This window comes from Mustela putorius, unplaced genomic scaffold (assembly GCF_011764305.1).
Source record: "Mustela putorius furo isolate JIRA1106 unplaced genomic scaffold, ASM1176430v1.1 tig00000508_pilon_pilon_pilon, whole genome shotgun sequence".
Classification (NCBI taxonomy): Eukaryota; Metazoa; Chordata; class Mammalia; order Carnivora; family Mustelidae; genus Mustela; species Mustela putorius.
Genome location: NW_025421402.1, coordinates 6,956,918 through 6,974,662, shown reverse-complemented (window position 1 = coordinate 6,974,662; position 17,745 = coordinate 6,956,918). Strand labels below are relative to the sequence as shown.

General features: G+C 37.5%; 1 protein-coding gene across 9 annotated transcripts in view; it reads right to left on the bottom strand.

Annotated features, from left to right (window-relative positions):
* The window catches only part of KCNT2 (potassium sodium-activated channel subfamily T member 2), a 345,029-nt gene extending 332,999 nt beyond the window's left edge, over positions 1–12,030 (bottom strand). For all 9 annotated transcript variants that reach the window (XM_045081137.1, XM_045081140.1, XM_045081141.1 and 6 more), the window contains exon 1: positions 11,330–12,030. In XM_045081137.1, the coding sequence (XP_044937072.1) occupies positions 11,330–11,424 (95 nt within the window). In that variant the 5' untranslated portion in view covers positions 11,425–12,030. The remainder of the gene's footprint in view (positions 1–11,329) is intronic.
* Between the last annotated feature and the right edge of the window lie 5,715 nt (positions 12,031–17,745).

Here is a 17,745-nt window from a genome sequence, read left to right as displayed (position 1 = left end):
TCACCAACATTTGTTATTTCTTGTCATTTTGATACTATTCATTCTGACTGATGTGAGGTGGTATCTCATTGTGGCTTTCATTTGCATTTCCCCAATGATAAGTGATGTTGAGCATCTTTTCATGTGTCTGTTGCCCATCTGCATGTTTTCTTTGGGAAAATGTCTATTCAGGCTCTCCTTTTTAATTGGATTATTTGGGTTTCTTTGGTATTGACTTATAAGAGTTCTTTATATATTCTGGATATCAATCCCTTATTGGATATACCATTTACAAATATCTTCCCTCATTGAGTAGGCTGCATTTTCATCTTGTTGATGGTTTCCTTTGCAGTGCAAAAGCTTTTCAGTTTGATGTAATCTATTTTTGCTTTTTTTTTTTTTTTTGCCCCTTGCCTCAGGAGATATATTTAGAAAAATGTTGGTCAAGGCCAATGTCTAAGTGATTACTGCCTTTTTTTTTTAGGGGTTTTATGGTGTCAGGTCTTACATTTAGGTCTTCTATCCATTTTGAGTTTATCATTGTGTATGGTGTAAGAGAGTGGCCCAGTTTCATTCTTTTGCATGTGACTGTCCAGTTCTCCCAAGATTTATTGAAGAGACTGTCTTTTCCCTGTTGTATATCTTTCCCTCTTCTGTAGATGAACTGATCTATACATGTGGATTTATTTCTGGGTTTTCTATCCTGTTCCATTGATCTATGTATCTATTTCTGTGCCAGTATCATACTGTTTTGATTACCACAGCTTTGCAGTATATCTTGAAATCTGGGATTGTGATTCCTCCAGCTGTGGTTATATGAGGCCTTTTGTGGTTTCATTTAAATTTTAGGATTATTGGTTCTGGTTCTGTGAAAAACATTATTGGCATTTTGATAGGGAGTGCACTGAATCTATAGATTGCTTTCAGTAGTATAGACTATTTTTTAAAATTTTTAAAGAAGATACATAAAAGGCTCATAATCCCTCAGTAATCCCAAGTGTTCCCTCTTTTGTCCTACATAATATAACTGAAATACATTTATAAGTGTCCTGAAAATCTACTTCAAGTGAATAATTCTTTCTAGTTACATCACTGCCTGGCAGTAAGGATGTGACAAAGTCTTAGGAAACTTGCTATTCTTTTATGATAGAGACTAAATGAGGATACTGTAAGATCCACAGGAGAATGTCCTTTCAATCTGAACACCAAGGGAAGCTGTATTTCTCCTGAATTACTAGTTTATTTCTCATCTTATGCAACTGATCATGTCTTCTTTGCTCTGGCAAATTTTGTGGCCCATCTCCAGGAACTATATAGGAACTCACAGAATTCACATTGTAGACCAACTCTATGCCTGGTTTGGATTTTTCCCCTTATTACCTTTTTTCTGTGCTTTATTTTTTGCTTATTTTAAGCTACTGCACATATTTATATGAACCATTGAAATTTTCTTCGGAATATATGAAACTAATAGGTAGGGCTGAGTGTTAAACTCACAGTCAATAAATTCACATTACCCCATTTAAACCTCATAGCATCTCTGCAAGAAGGTTTTCATTATCACCAGTAGAGTGGTTGAGAAAAATTAATTTCACCCAGATACAAATACCTTACAGAGTAAAAGTCTAAGCAGGAAGCTCCAAAGTTCTACTAAAGAACATAAAAAGACAAACAAAACACCTAGCCATATCTAAAGAAAAGTAATTATAGATTATAGATTAACTAAAGTCAAATGAGACTATGGGAAATGGATGACCTTAGCCAAAGCTTCCTAAGTGAATACTTTAAGAGTATTAGTAAGTTAATTATATGATCTTAATATAACGCCTTTTGATTCACCTACATCCTGTTTTTGTTTAAACAAACAAACAAAATATGTTTATTTGTTTTACTAATTTCCTATTTTAACCCACTCTCTCCAGACTGTCGAAAGAATAATGCTTTATATTTAAAGGAAAAAAAAAACCCTTTTTCTCCCAGAAAATATTACCAACTTTGAAAACTCCATAGCTTTCCTTATAAATTAATTACTGTAATATGGGCTCAGAGGGACATAGATGTTATATGATTTTTTTTTTACCTTTAGAAGCATTAACATTTGTTTACATTTTGTCCTGTTATTTAGTAGCATGAAATCACATCTGCTTACATTATAAACATAGTTGTTGGGCATAATAATTGGATTCTGGTTCTACCTTTTGTGATTACATAACTTGGAATAAGCTATGTATTTCTGTACTTCAGATTATTCATTAAAAAAGGGGGGAAAACAGAATTCCTAAGAGCTGATGTGAAGATTAAATGAAATAATACATGTAACACACTCAGAACAATGTGTAGCATACATTCAGCTCCTGATAAACATCCCCTGCCTTTATAAGCAGCAATGCGGTGCCATTCGTTTTCACCGGATCTTCTATATTCCCAGCAAAAATAGGTGAAATGGTACATGAACCCTTCTGGAGAGATAGGCAAGAAAAAGAAACAAAATACTGAACGCTTCCATTTATAATCTGCCAAAATCATCACCGCATGTTATGGCAGTGATTAAAGTCCTTGCCATCGCTCCTTACTGGTACTTGAGCGGCTTACTGATCACCCTATCTGATTCCTAGGGGATCGAGTGGTATTTCAGTTTTTGAAAGGACCGAGACAGCAGGCTGTCCATTATTAAACCACACATCTGGTCCTTGTTGTTAATAACTGGTTGTTTGCAATATGTGGACAATCTACAAGTTTTCCCACAGGGAGTCAAATGAGGCTGAAATGTGTTAATCCTCTTTTATCCCTATCCACAGTGATTTACAAGATGGGCTAAGTGTGCGCCTGTACTAGCGATTCATCTTTATGATTCGGTGCAAAGTCCAGTGCAAGAAAACCAAAAAAAAAGCAGTCCTTTATTTCTTAGATTCATTGTTCTTGGCTTTGCATGCAAAATCCATTTCTTATACATATTTACATACTGTGAAAATTGGAATTAATATAGCTCTGCGTTCAAAGAATGCATACACAGAGGGCACGATGCTCACTCTATAAAGCCATGCCATAGTTGCAGGAGTGCAGAGTACTAAAGCACAGTTCCAAAGAGAAGCCCACTGAAAACTGGAAACAGAAAAGGGTCAAAGAGTGAGGGTTTACTGCCAGCCACAGTCCCCTACAGACCAGCCAAGCTTGCCAGTCAGGGTTTCTGCTTCTGTTTATTTTTACTGCTCCTATTTGTCAGAAAAAGATAAAGATAAATATGAGCAATCCAAAAGAATATTATGGAAAGAAATCTCACTGTCCTCAGTCCCCCTCTTTTGAGGATCCTCTTTTCCCCCACACCCAGGAGCATTTCTCCCCTATTCCTTCCAGGCAACTGGGGCTTTAATAGCCTCTGATTCACTCCACAACTCCAAACCATCTCTACTTCCCAGGCAAAGGAGACAAATAAATCTAATGCCACTGGTGTACTGAATTAGCTTACATAAATGATTTATTTTTTCCCCCTGAAATTATACTACATCTTAGATTCTCTTTAAGAGTCTGCTTGCTATAGTTGTATCTAGTTACAAGAATCAAGGTCACAAAGTTCTAATCCACTCTTAGGCCTCCAGATGATCAGATGCAAAGGACCCAAAGCCATTTTCACAGCACTTTCTTTGCCTTCATGAAGCTGGGGTTTTTATTCATCTGCTGCAAGCAAGCACATGGTCACTCTGCTATAAGAGATGTATGCAAAGCAGACATTTCTGGCCCTGCTTATCCATATCTTCTCTATCTAGGCAGTACATTCACCTCCATTTCACTTTCTTCAACTCCACACAACCACTTCTGAATTTATACTGAGGATGAGATGTTATCAGTGCCCTAGATATACCTTGTCTTCTCACTCTGTGCTCTAAATGACTTTCTCTGACATTGCAACTTTAGTACTGTCTGATGATTAAGATCCTTCTGAAAAGAATTGTTTTTTTCATGATCCATTAAAAAAATAAAAATAAGGGCCCCTGGATGGCTCCGTCAGTTAAGTGTCTGCCTTGGGCTCAGGCCATGATCCCAGGGTCCCCGAAAGAGCCTGCATGGGGCTTCCTGCTCACTGGGGAGCCTGCTCTCCCTCTGCCAACGTTTTCCCCTGCTTATGCACACTCTCTCTCTCTCTCAAAATAACTGAATAAAATCTTTTTTTAAAATTTTTTTATTTTATTTTTTCAGTGTTCCAAGATTCATTGTTTATTGATCACACCCAGTGTTCCACGCAATATGTGCCCTTCTTAATAGCCACCACCAGGCTCTCCCAACCCCCACAGCCTCCCTCCAAAACCCTCAGTTTGTTTCTCAGAGTCCACAGTCTCTCATGGTTCTTCTCCTCCTCCTAGTCCCCTAACTCACTTTTCCTCTTCTTCTCCCAATCTTTTTAAAAACTTAAAAAAAAAAAAAAAGCATATTGAGTCAAGGACTGACACAAAGTAAAAGTAATGGTCTTTCTGGATCATTATCTACTACTTCAACTAATTTTAATTTGCAATTTAAAACACATAAAAGTATTAGTTTAAAAACATCTTGATCAAATGTATTAAATATTGCTCACATGGGATGCCTGGCTGGCTCAGTGAGAAAAGCATGCAACTCTTGATCTGGGGGTCATAAGTTTGAGGCCCATGTTGTGCGTAGAGATTACTTAAATACATACACACATGCATATGTACATACCTAGACTTTTATAAATAAATAAATAAATACTGCTCCCAAGAGGTCATGCTAACTTAATTTCAAACTATAAATATATAAAGCATCTGGTTAGATCTTATTGAAAAAGTATTTCTTTTTGCTTCACTTTCTAAAAGTAACTTAGATAAGGATGGTGCATAAGTAAGACAATATTGGCAATACATAAATATGCTGATAAAAACAGGCAAACCAATGACAAAGGGATTTATGAACATGTAAAACATTTTAATAAACAAGAACATGATTTAGCAAAGCCCACAAAAATACCACATCCACTATCGACAAGAAGAAAATAAAAGCTTGGCCTAAGCCACAGGTACACATATGACTAAATATATTGTTAGTTTAATTTTTATTTTGTACTAATAATGAAGATGAAAGCTCTATGTGTTTAGCCTTCATTTGTATTATTTCCTGTACTACCTTTCAAATGTATTTTTGCAGAAGTTGAGTTACATTACTAACAGAGAAGGGGTAAAGTTTGTTAATAATTTTGATAAAACAAGTTAGCTGAAATCATTTTCTTTGGCAGCCATAAAGAAGTATGCTTTTGCAGCCATCCTCAAGACTAAGTGGAAGCTGCCATGGAGAACCTATTTAGTACAAAGTTTAATCTTGAGGCACCTGGGTGGCTCAGTCTGTTAAATGTCTGACTCTTGATTTCAGCTCAGGTAATGATCTTAGGGTCATAAGATCGAGCCCCACATGCAGCCTGTTTAAGGTTCTCTCTCTCTCTCCCTTTCCCTTTGCCCCAGTACCCCTCCCTCTGTTAAAAAGAAAAAAGAAAAGGAAGCTTAATTTCCTTAAAATGTCACATAACTTATGCAGAAAATGAAATTTCTACATTCCAAAATTCCTTATTCAAGACTTATTATACATAAAAGTACTCCAAAAAGTTACAAGTGTAATAATATTCACAGAAGAGGCATTACTAACACATAAGCATATACAGAAAATGGATATATATATATGAGAGTAGGTAAATGGTGCAAACTTTAAAAATAAATTCCATGTAAGAAAGTAATAAATAAATAAATTCTACATAATCTGAAAAGCCACATTTTAAAATATATTTTCTTTTTTTTTTTTAAGATTTTATTTATTTATTTGACAGGCAGAGATCACAAGTAGGCAGAGAGGCAGGCAGAGAGAGAGGAGAAAGCAGGTTCCCTGTTAAGCAGAAAGCCCAAAGGGGGGCTCCATCCCAGGACCCTGGGATCATGACCTGAGCAGAAGGCAGAGGCTTTAACCAACTGTTAGCCACCCAGGTGCCCCAAAAAGCCGCATTTCAATTATAAGGTCAGGTCAAAAGGAAGAAATCAAATACATTTTTATATAAAATATTAATGTTTGAATTCTTATGGCTACTGATAAACAAAAATTATTAAAAATGAATATTTCTCTGCATTGTATGATTTACACTGTATGTATCTAAAGTCATTTTATGCACCATTACCTACTTCAGTAGTAGGCAATTTTTTTCTTTCCTTATTCATGGAGCTTTCCCTTAATGTAATAGACAGTGCTAAGAAATATAGCATTATCTATATTCTCTTAACAATAAATGCTTAAATCATTTTTATAGATATTACATATGCAAGTTGATTCAACTATATAATTAAACAGTAAAAATAATACTCGATTCTTTTTACTAACACAAAATATTTTAAGATTGTATTTAATGACCTGAACTTACTAGTTTATAATAAGTACTTTATATCAAATGGCTACTTTTCAAAATAATATATAATTATATTAAGGGAGATAAAAATCAGTAGGTTATATAAATGTGCCACTCCACACCCATTCTTCCAATTTAACTTTATAAAATAAATGAATATATTTGCATTATATGATATCTAAAATTACATATACTCCAAAAGCTTTCCAAACTTTTTTTGCCATTTTATAAATACCTCTTAAACTACTAATTCATTGAATTGCACTCTTTGTTCAAATCCTTTTATGATTTCAATTACTACAGTGCATTAGGTTACTTGCTTACATTACTTTTGAATGCCACCTATAAAATATGAAAGATAACACTTAAAATTACTAGAGTTGAAACAACTGATCAGATATTTGAAAACTGAGTGGTGTTAATTAAATAAAAGGCCTAGTCCTCTGTGACTGCAACTGAGAATTGTCCACTAACAGTAATGACAATTACTGAATTATCAACAGTCATGACAATTCATCCACATCCAGTGCATTGTGTTCTGAACTTTAAAATTACTAAGTCATGAGAGGATGAGAAGGGCTTGTTCTGTCTTAAGACATTTAAAACTTGAAATTTACCAACACTAAACTGCAAGAGCACATTCTAAATCGTTATTGTCTTATGAATCGTAGAAATGTTAAAACAATAAACAGTAGACGTGAAGGCTGCAACAATTCTACATATGACAGAATGGCTTCCATATAAACCGGTTAAAATCAGTCTCTAATCATATTAGTTTTAATCATAGAGTAACTTTGAGGATACTAAGAATCCTAAATATTAGATTCAAAATATATAGAATACCTTGAGTCATCCCTAATACAGTGACTTCAGCTACTTTATTTTCAAACAACACTGACTAGCCTATGAAAAAGGGTGTATGATTACCTTGACAGTCTTAAAATTGAAATTCCACAAAAACATCATCATAGCATAAACAATACTGTCAATATTCAGGAGGGGAGCTTATCTCCTCTAAAAACATCTGTGAACACCTCCTGACAAAGCACTGCTTCACATTCCTCCTTATATTGTTCTTAAAACCTAACTTAATAAGGCCCTGAGATGCAGCATGGAGTCAAATACTAGCTGAATGGATAAATGACCATTAAGAAATGTTTCATGAGCCACTTGAATTAGATTTTTGTGTTTTACTCAGGATGCCAAAGAAATAAATGTGAGTCATATGTGCAACAGACATCTCTACATCTCTAGGCATTAGCAGTGTTCTCATTTAGCAACTCTCAAAGTTATTTCATGGCCTCAGAGAACTAATGTTATTCATGTGCTAAATGTGCAGTTCTCTGCAATGCTACATCTAACCCTGCTCCTTTATGTCCTACTCAGAAAAGGTCATCAGAATGCAAATCAGGGAGAGGGAATTATGTAAAGATGATACTGATTCATACACACACACACAAATTCTATACATATGTGTGTCACATGTACATACATATTACATTACGTATACACTTAAGCACGTGTATTTCCATATATGTGATACAGTATAAACTGAACTATCCAAAGTTAGTTCGCAGAAAATCTATGGTGTAGAGACCACCAAAATTCCACTTTCACCACACTCCACACATCTATCATATGGCTTACTCATTTTCATAAGACAATCATGCCTTATTAAGATTTAATTTAAAAAAAATTTTTAAAGATTTTATTTATTTGACAGAGAGAAAGAGAGAGAGAGAGAGCGCAAGCAGGGGGAGGGGCAGAGGGAGAAGCAGGCTCTCCACTAAGCAAAAAGCCCGATGTGGGACTTGATTCCAGGACCTAGGGATCATGACCTGAGCTAAAGTCAGATGCTTAACCAACTGAGCTACCCCAGCATCCTTTAATTTAAAATTCTTAACATGAAGAGCAAAGTAGAATGTGCCTACTTTCCCATCAGCTGATTTCTCCATCATTTCTAGGATGTGACTCTAGAAGAAGATACCCAATCTTGGTTCAGATTCCCCCAGAAGCATACCTTGAGATAAGGATTGGAGCATAAGTAGTTTCTTTGGGAACTGAACCCAGAAAATATCAGCAGGGGGAGAGGGGAAGAAATCCGATTAAGCTTGTGATATTAAACCAATTATAACTATGGGTAACTGGAGCTTGTCCCATTGGACACAGTGTAGAACATGTTTCAGAATTATCACAACCAAGGAGTTAGAAAGCTAAGGTATTTATCTAACAATTCCTTATTTATTCATTTACTCAGAGGCACTTTTGACCTGGGGAACCCTGAGACTGAGGAGGTGATGGGGTTGGGGGAGTATGACAAAACAAAAAACAAAAATTTCAGGCAAAGAATATTCATAGAAAATAGCCTAAAGATTATGAACAAATCACTAAATGTATCTGTTGGTATAAACCATCTACCCACTCTTCTATGAAAGAATGCTTTCTCTTCAGCTCCATAGGAATTTAGTCCATGATAACTGAGTCGAATAAGAAAGCTCCTTAGACTCAGTTGCAAAGAGGAAGTTGTGAGCACAAGACAAAAGAGATGACTTTACTTACTGCATATTAATTTAGAATTCTGAAGAAATATAACAGAAGAACTGAAAATTGCTAATCAGAAGTGAAGAAGGGAACTAACATTTAATGAGCACGTAAACTGTGCTAGATGCTGCTTAATTATTCCTACAAATTCAAACAAACTTAATGGAAAGAACTTAGGAGTTTCTTGAAGAATCTGAATCACAAAGAACCAAATTCAAGTGTCATCCCTGCGCTTACAAGATAGATTACCAAAAGAAGCATTTAATTTCCCAGAAACTTAGTTTCCTAGTTCCTAAAATACACATACACACATAAACCCCTGCAGACAGACAGACAGACAGACAGACGCACACACACACCATTAGCGTAGTTAACAAATTAGATTAGCCAGTGCATAGTGCCAACTAAGTGTTAGTTTTGTACCTTACAGAAATAAGATCATTGAATTTCATAGTGGTCAAATGACTTGCCCAAGGACACTCAGCTAGTGGGAAAATAAGCAAAGGATTGAAGTCTGAGTCACTATTAACCCAAGGATCTTGTCTTCAAAGGACAACAAATGGAACTAAAACTCGATATTAAGTTTTCATGAAGCCACAAAATCAGCCAAATGGATGAACAATTTTTTAATGTTTAATGCCTAATTTTAATAGTAAATATGGCCTAGATTTTAAGTTAAACTTGTGCTAGCATAAACTTCTATTATAATGGATATTTTAACTAACTATGTAAAACTTATTTTTAATAGCAGTGACTTACTTGGGTAGTATTCAACTAACCAAAATTCCTAGTTACTGAAATATATCTGCAGCATCCTTGGAAAAATGAAGGAAATCTCAGGAACAATTAACATCTTGGATACAATATTAAAAAACAAACAATCTTGTCACCACAAGTCCAAAATATATCCTCTGTGAATTCAGTCCATCTCACAATTTCTAGAATGAAGATTTCTATTCTACATAATGATCGCGTAGTCCTGAAGTAATAAATATAGATTCCATCCCTATAATCATAATGGTGCATTTGATAAGTCATTTAACCAGGCTACTACAGTTTATCTAAACATCAACTAACTTTCCTATTTATTTAGATATCCATTTCCTTCTCTTCAGTCATCCAGAACACCTTACTTTCCAAGCATACTGGTAAACTGGCATTTGTTCTTTTAACCCTTAACAAACACATATGTTTTGCCTTAAAAAAGAGGCTGCATTGAAATATTACCCTCTGAGAAACATCCATGCCCCTTTAAATTATTATGAAACCAAAGAAGAAGTCTAAAATTTATGCCCAAGATAAAAGCCTGTGTGTGTAGAGACAGGAGTTGGTATTGGGAGCTGAAATGGTGAGGAAGAAAAGGAGAATATTTCCCAGTGCTGAATCGGGATGAGATTTTGTGAACAGGACCAATAATGGATCTACTTTGTAATTAAAATAGAACATTAGTACCAAACTGAACTTCAGGGAAATATTTCAATTGAGTTAAGAGCCTAGTTAGTATACATAGCTCATTTAAAAACAAAAACATATGACATGTGATACATGAAATGACTATTCCAGAAAATACTAAATTCAATGAAACATAAAATGTGCCTTTTAAATAATGAATCAGATGGCTGGAGGAATTTCAGAAGTTCAACTAGGTAAAGCAGTGATGCTCTGGATAAAACACATGAACAATATTTTGCTAGTAATAAACATTTTCGCTCTCAAACTTAGTTTTAATCTTGTGACATACATACTAGTTAGGTTAAAAATCTATGAACTACCAAAAGGTTGGGTCATGCTCTACAAACACCATTACTAACTACAGTCACAGTTACCTGTTCAAAGTTGAGTATTTTCAGTTGACGTCATTTTCCCTAACTACCTGTTACATATTTAAACCAATTGTCTGTCTGTAACTCCAAACGTTTAAAGAGCATAAAATTCCCAGTAGCAGGTGAACACGTTAACAAGAAAACACTGACAAGGAGTAAGCAAACGGGTGCAAGAGATTTTAAGTTTCTTATGTGCTTTTTCAATCAACTTGGATACGTTTTTCAAATTTGAGGAACACCTTAAGGGAAAAAAAATGAAAATTACATGGCACTGACACTGCGTGCCATTTGGATGTATTGTACCTCTAGCAGCCGCCTTATACACACCGTAGGAAAGCGCAGAGAGACAAAAGAGTAAGTACCCAATAAATGCAATAAATGCTTTGCAAGGATCAGAAAGTGAAAAGGAAGAGCTCCTTGTCCAAGGCAATTGCTCTATGCAGTCAAAATGGAGAGACAAATCAAAGAGTCCCTCTCACTCCCTCCCCCAGTCTCGGGCTCCCTTTTTCTTCTCCCCTGTTCCCCCTTCAGCCTCCCTCATCTCTGGCTCGTTTTCAGCCGTGCTGCCGGAGCAAGACTGCACCGCACCACTCACCTGTCGTCGTTTTGCCATCCCTGGTCCCCTAGCAGCAAATCCCGAAACCTGTACCTAGGAGGCAGAGGGGGCACTTCGCTCTCCAAATCAACCATCCTTCCTCAAAGAGTGGGAAACATAAAACGACGAACGGAGAAGAGGAGGGAGAGAGAAAGAAAATTCTGCGGAGTAGAGGGAGAGGACTGACAAGATGTGGGGGGCCACAGAGGGACGGGGAAGGGGAAGGGGCTCGGGAGGGGGAGGGGTCGGCTCCGTGCCGGAAGCTGAGGCCGAAAGGGGGCTGGCGCCTCTCTCCAGAGGGTGTGATGGGGATGATGCAAACCGAGCCCAGGAGCAAAAGTCTGGCTCTGACAAGAATCTACGCTGCCAAGGAACCGCCCCCAGGCTCGGCACCGCCTCTGGTCCCCAGGACTCGGGGGAGGCGGGAACGCAAAAGTTACTTCGCGGAAAAAAAAAAAAAAAAAGGAAGAAAGAAAGAAAGAAAACCCGAACACGCACGGTGCCTAGAAAGAGGGGAGGAGGCGTGCGAGCCGCGCGCTGGGGAGGCACTTTCCTAAAAGGCAGGTCGAGGAGCCTCCTCCGAGGGCGATCCCGACCGCGGGTCCCCGCGCGGGCGTGCACGCGGCACAGCCCCGAGCGGGCGCGAGGGGGACCGTGGGTTTGGTCCCAGCTGCGGCCAACCCGGCTCTCCCCGCCAGAGCCTTCGCAACTGCCGCCGGGGGCCGAGCCAATGAGACTCCCCCTCATTAGCATAACACCATGACGGCATGGAGGTGCCTTGGGGACAACCAATGGGGGCGAGCCTAATTAGCGGATTCCCGGGGGCGGGGGCCGCAGGGTGTCGGGAGTGTTCCCAGGTGCCCCGCGCGCCGTCGCTGGGCTCGCCTTCGGCTCGGGTAAGCGGGGTGGAGAGCGCACCAACGTGGAGAGGGAATCCCCGCTCCAAGCCTCAGGAAAGCACCCCCCCCCCTTTTTTTTTCTTTTTTTCTCACAGTCTGAAAGAAAGGAAGGTGTTTCCCAGATTCTGGGTAAGAATGAAGGGGCCACTTTAGGCCGTTAAAGAGAAACATTTAGATGAGGGCTAGGAAACCACATCGAAACGCCTGGAGGTTTAGCACCAGCGGTGGCAATTATATTACTGTTGCTGCTGCTGCTAGTAGCGCTGTGGGCTTCCAGGTTGCACGGCCTTAGCCTTCGGAGTTCCCCCTTAGTGGCCCAGACAGCCAGAGGAAGAAGTGAATCCAAGAGTCTAGAGTTGATTTTTCCGTATCATCCTCTGCTGATAAGAACCTTGGGGTACAAGCCCGAGCTATGTTTGCGCGGATTGTCTCCTGCCAAGCACTGATTTCATCAGGGTATACGCAGTCCCTCAGTACTTAGCCACCTGGGAGGCACGGGCCCTGAGGACTCAGAGACTTGACCACCCGTCCCCCAGGCTCTCAGGAATCTCATACTTTGCTTGGAAAAACAAGTTTAGAAGTGTAGTGACACCTGATAGGAGACAAAGTTATCAAACCTCAGATAAAGAGATGTGGAAGTCCCCGTGAGATAACACACTTAATTCATGGAGAGGTCAAGGAAGACCTTGAAAGTGAACCAAACCTTCTATATTCATTTGCAACCTCTGTAAGGCAAGTGAAGAAAGTAGTGAAGGGGGTGGGGACAATAGTAAGAGCAGGGGCTAAGTGATTAAAAAAAAAAAAAAAAGTTTGGTTTATTCAGGAGACAGGGGTTAATTTGGTATGGCTAGTTCTCAGTGACGTCATGTAGTGGAGGGTTTAGACACAAAGTTGGAAATGCAAGAAGAAATCACCAGAAAGATAATATCAGATAAAATAGGATGAGTACCTAAACATGAAGAATCATTATAGAAATAGTCATACCCTGCGTCTCTATCTTCCCAATCCCACCCATCTCAAATGACATATCCTTTATTAGATTTCCTGATTCTTCCAGCTAATGATGATGCCTTTCTTCCTTTGAACACTTCCTACCCCTGTGAGTATTTTGCTTTTAGTACTTACTGTAGTCTATCTCCTCTCTCTGCCTGTGGCTTATCTTTCTAGCGCAGTACCTTCAAAACAGCAAAATCTCAGCAGATCTATGTAGAGATGCATTAAAACCTAGAAAATTAATATTTTTTCACATTTGCTGTAGCTCCAGAATTATGTATTGGTTTGTGTTTCTTTGGCATGAACTTTGGTAATCACTTTGCCAAATGAGAATGTTATATCACTGCATTGTTAGTTTGGGCGTGGGAGGAGAAAATATCTGTTTTATATTCTGGAGCTTATTATCTGCTGTTATGATAATTCTATGAAGTTTATTTTTTTAATATCCCAGGTTAATTTTTTTTTATTTTAATAGTCTGCCTTTAGACATTTGGCATAAAACTATAATATTTAGTATCAGTAACAGACTCAAAAAAAGGGGGGCACTAAAAAAGAAAAAATTAGCTATTGAATGTTAGATTCCTGAGAAGCTGGACGTTAGAGTAAAGCAATAATATTCTACTTTAAAAAGAGCTATGCATCCTTATTTTATTGTTACAGACTTAATTATTTGGCTTCCAAATGCCCAGATAACATTTGAGGAGGAAGCAAATGTATTAAAAAGAAAAAAAAATTAAAGAAATAAGTAAAAACCTATTCAGCTAATAGTGGTATAGCCCAGCTGTTAAGGATACAAATGGTACAAGGTATCCTGATGTGCCAAGCCAAACTGGTTGGAGACTACTGCAGTAATGATACACTGATGTTCTGTGTGCTTTCACATTGTCACAGTGAAGAATCTTACACTTCTAAATTAAAGAAAATCCTAAAAATAATGCAATATAAAAAAACTATCCTGATTGTTAAAATAAAGCAATATTTGAGCACTGAAACTTAAATTTATAATTGAAAGATCCTCTTGCTGTCCTTTATATTTCCTTTTCATTTTTCTTTAAGCAGACTTTTTTATTTTTGTCATTAATTTTGACTTTAAGTCTCCCACCTGTCTTTCTACACTTTTATTCTGTTTTTTTTTTCCATGTCATGTCATGTCATCTCCTGCTGTTAAAATATATTTTCCTCTCTCACTCTTTTTATCTTGGTTTCCTTTTTCCACTGTGTTCTTTTAATATCCCATTTCATAGACTCTTTTTCTCTCTGTGTGTATGAAAGCTTTCATTCTACCATAACATGACATTCGATTTTTAGAAACAATTTTCAAACGTGGTTCTGCACATCACAATTTTGCACCTTACTCAATGGTGTGCTTAAGCCCCTTAATGAACAGCTGGTGTCGATCAGAGCAATGGACTAGTTTGGTCCCACATGAACAAAAGAGTACTCACACATGAACAAAAGAGTGCTCACCAAAAATCTGATTTATTATGTTGATGGAATAGAAAATATCAAGAATGAGGATTAGGAAGAAGATTGATTCTCTAGATTTAATTTTTATTCTAAAGAATACTTTTGAGAGTATCTTCCAGTCTCTTTTTTCAGTAGGAAAAAAATTCTTAATTTTTTTATTTCTGTACTTTGATGATTATGCCAATATTTAAATATAAAAAAGATTCATTCCCACGAGTGAAGAAGGATTTTATTAACAAAAATAATTTATTGATAATTATCTTGTGAACAATGAGTATAGTTAGGATCATAGAATATGATGATTTTTTTTTTGTTTTTTGGTTTTTTTTTTACAAACTTCATAGTTGCTTCATCTGTGGAGGCAGAAAAAGCATATTCCACATCTATTCTGATAGCATCATTTAGCTACGTAACATTTCAGTGTGAAGAACACATATGTTCGATTTTTTTTAACAAATATTTATTAAGTAGTTACTATGATTTGAACTTCTCATGGTCTAACAGGTGAGAGGAAGAGGAGTACGTGTGAGAGGATAGACCATCCAATAGCCACACTAGAATGTGAGAGCCCCCGGTCGTAATTAGCACTCCCTGCTCTCTTGCTAAGGAGCACATACAGACTTCTAATTCTGGTTTTGGAAAATCAGGGAAATCTCTCAGAAGAAGCTGATGTCTATATTAATGGATGAAAAAAATGAGTGAGAGAGGACGGTGGAGGCAGAAGCAGCGGCAAATATTATAGGTACAAATAATTAATATAAGAAAGCAAATATTGTAGGTACAAATAATTAACATTAAAAAGCCTGGCTGTCTCTGTCAGAAGAGCATGTGACTCTTGATCTCTGGGGGTCATGAGTTCAAGCCTAAGATTGGGTATAGAGATTACTTAAATAAACAAAAAAAAAAAAAAACTCAAAAAAAAAAATGAAAAGAAAGAAAAAGAAAGCCATGGCATACCCTAGCGAGTGCTGAAGTATCCTGTAGTGGGATTTCTAGGTGGGTCCCTACCTGAGGAGAGAGGAGAAAGGGAGGGAGAAAAATCAGCAGGAAGATTGCCAACCATTTACTAAGAACCACATCTGAAGGGGTCTTGCATACCATGCCCACAAAGTTTGGGTTTTAACTGAACACGATGAATCTTTTGAAGATTTTAAGTAGGTAAGTGACAAGGATCACATGGTAGCTGGGATTTAATTGACCGGTGAGGAGGACAAGAGTAGAAGAAGGGAAACCATTTATGACCTATACAGTATTTTAGGTGAGCTTTTCCAGTTGTCTGAAATGAGGCAGTGGTTACAATGCAGATGGAAAGTAGAGGACAGATCTATAGGAAATTAAGAAGACAGTATTGACAGGACTTGATAATTGAGAGACTGTGAAAGTTAATGGAGAGTGAAGAATCAATGATACTCTCCGGACTCTGAGGATGAGTAAATAGATGACAAGCAGTACTGTTGGGTAAGATGGGAATAGAGAAATAGGTCTGAGTAAGCAAAACATCAAATGGAGAAGTCCAGAAAGTTTGGATATGTGAGTCTTAAGACCAGGAGCAAATTTTCCTCCAGAGATATCAAATTAGGGAGCATCAGTATAAAGGAGGCTGTTCCAACAGAGGAAAGATAAATTCACCTGACCCTTAGTACTGTGAGCAGAGTCATGCAGAGGTGGAACCTACAAAGGTGCCCAAGGAGAAGGGATGGATTAGGGAGGTGGGCACAATGCCAAAGAGAATTCAGTTTCTATTGCCAGAGTATAGAGAGACATGTGTTTCTCTATTTTCTTGATTAGTTTTATTCTGTGACCCTTGATTCAAGCTCAAATAGATTCTGTCTACAAGAAGAAAAATGTAACAAATCCTGTCCTATATTCTAAGCATGTCCAGCTACATGAGCAGAATCATTTTTAGTTCAGTAACTTTGAAAAGAAGAAGCAATAGAGAGAAAATGAAAAGGCAGAATACCATACTCAATTCACAAATCCCACTTGAAAAAAAGCACAGGTAACCTGTATAAGCAAAGGCCATTTGGAGAATTCATAAGAAGCTATGCCAATACTTAACATTATTTACCCAATACTTCTCTTGTCATTTGTCATTCTAAATGGGAAACTTGGCTGAGAGGTAAAATGTGTATGCAAAACTTACAATGGAAACCTGTCAGGAGACAGGTGACATTTTATCGTATTAATAATGAAATCTGTGATCTTCCTCCTTGCTTTCTTCCCTGTTCTCATAGCTTCCTCCAAATACACATCTTACTCAGTGTCATTCTTATCAGTAATACATATTTCCATTTATCTGCTTCTAAACACTCTTCACTTGACCGAATTTTTTGGACGGAGAATATAGAGACAGAGGGAGAACTATTTAGTGCCAAATGTGCTTCAATAACTTTGATGCATGTTCTTCTACCATAATCCAGGAATAACACCCACATTATTCTTCTACATATTATACACACACACGCACACGCACATGCGCGCGTGCACACACACACACACACATTTAGGGAGGAAAAACCTCCAGCAGTTTGGGAAAACTCCAGTTTTCATCTTGGATCACTATGTTGGTAGGATCCCAAACCTTGCTTATTGATAGAGGAATCACCTTGCTCATGCTCATCCCTCAGCCCTGACCCTTGTCATCTCCTAGCCTGCTAAAGTAAGGAATGACAACTACCACTTTACTTTTTTCACGGTAATTATCAATCAGTAGATGACTATCTAGTAAGGAAATGAGAAGCTACATACATGAATGGATGAGGTCATAGTTTTGTCAAACATCAGAGCTTGAAATATTTGAAAATGAATAGTTACAGTGTAAGTAACTACTATGTGTCACATATTAGGTCAGGACTTTGCAACAATTCTGAAAATTAGATAACACTGTCCAAATTTAAAAGAAGGGAAAATAGGTTGAGATGTTACCACATAGCTCTAAGGTGCCAGGCCATGATTCAAAACATTGATTTTGTGACTTCCAAGTGCATAAACTTCCCAGTATAGCTGAGAGAGAAGGTCTATGGTCAATACCAGTAGATATTTATGTTTACTAATTGG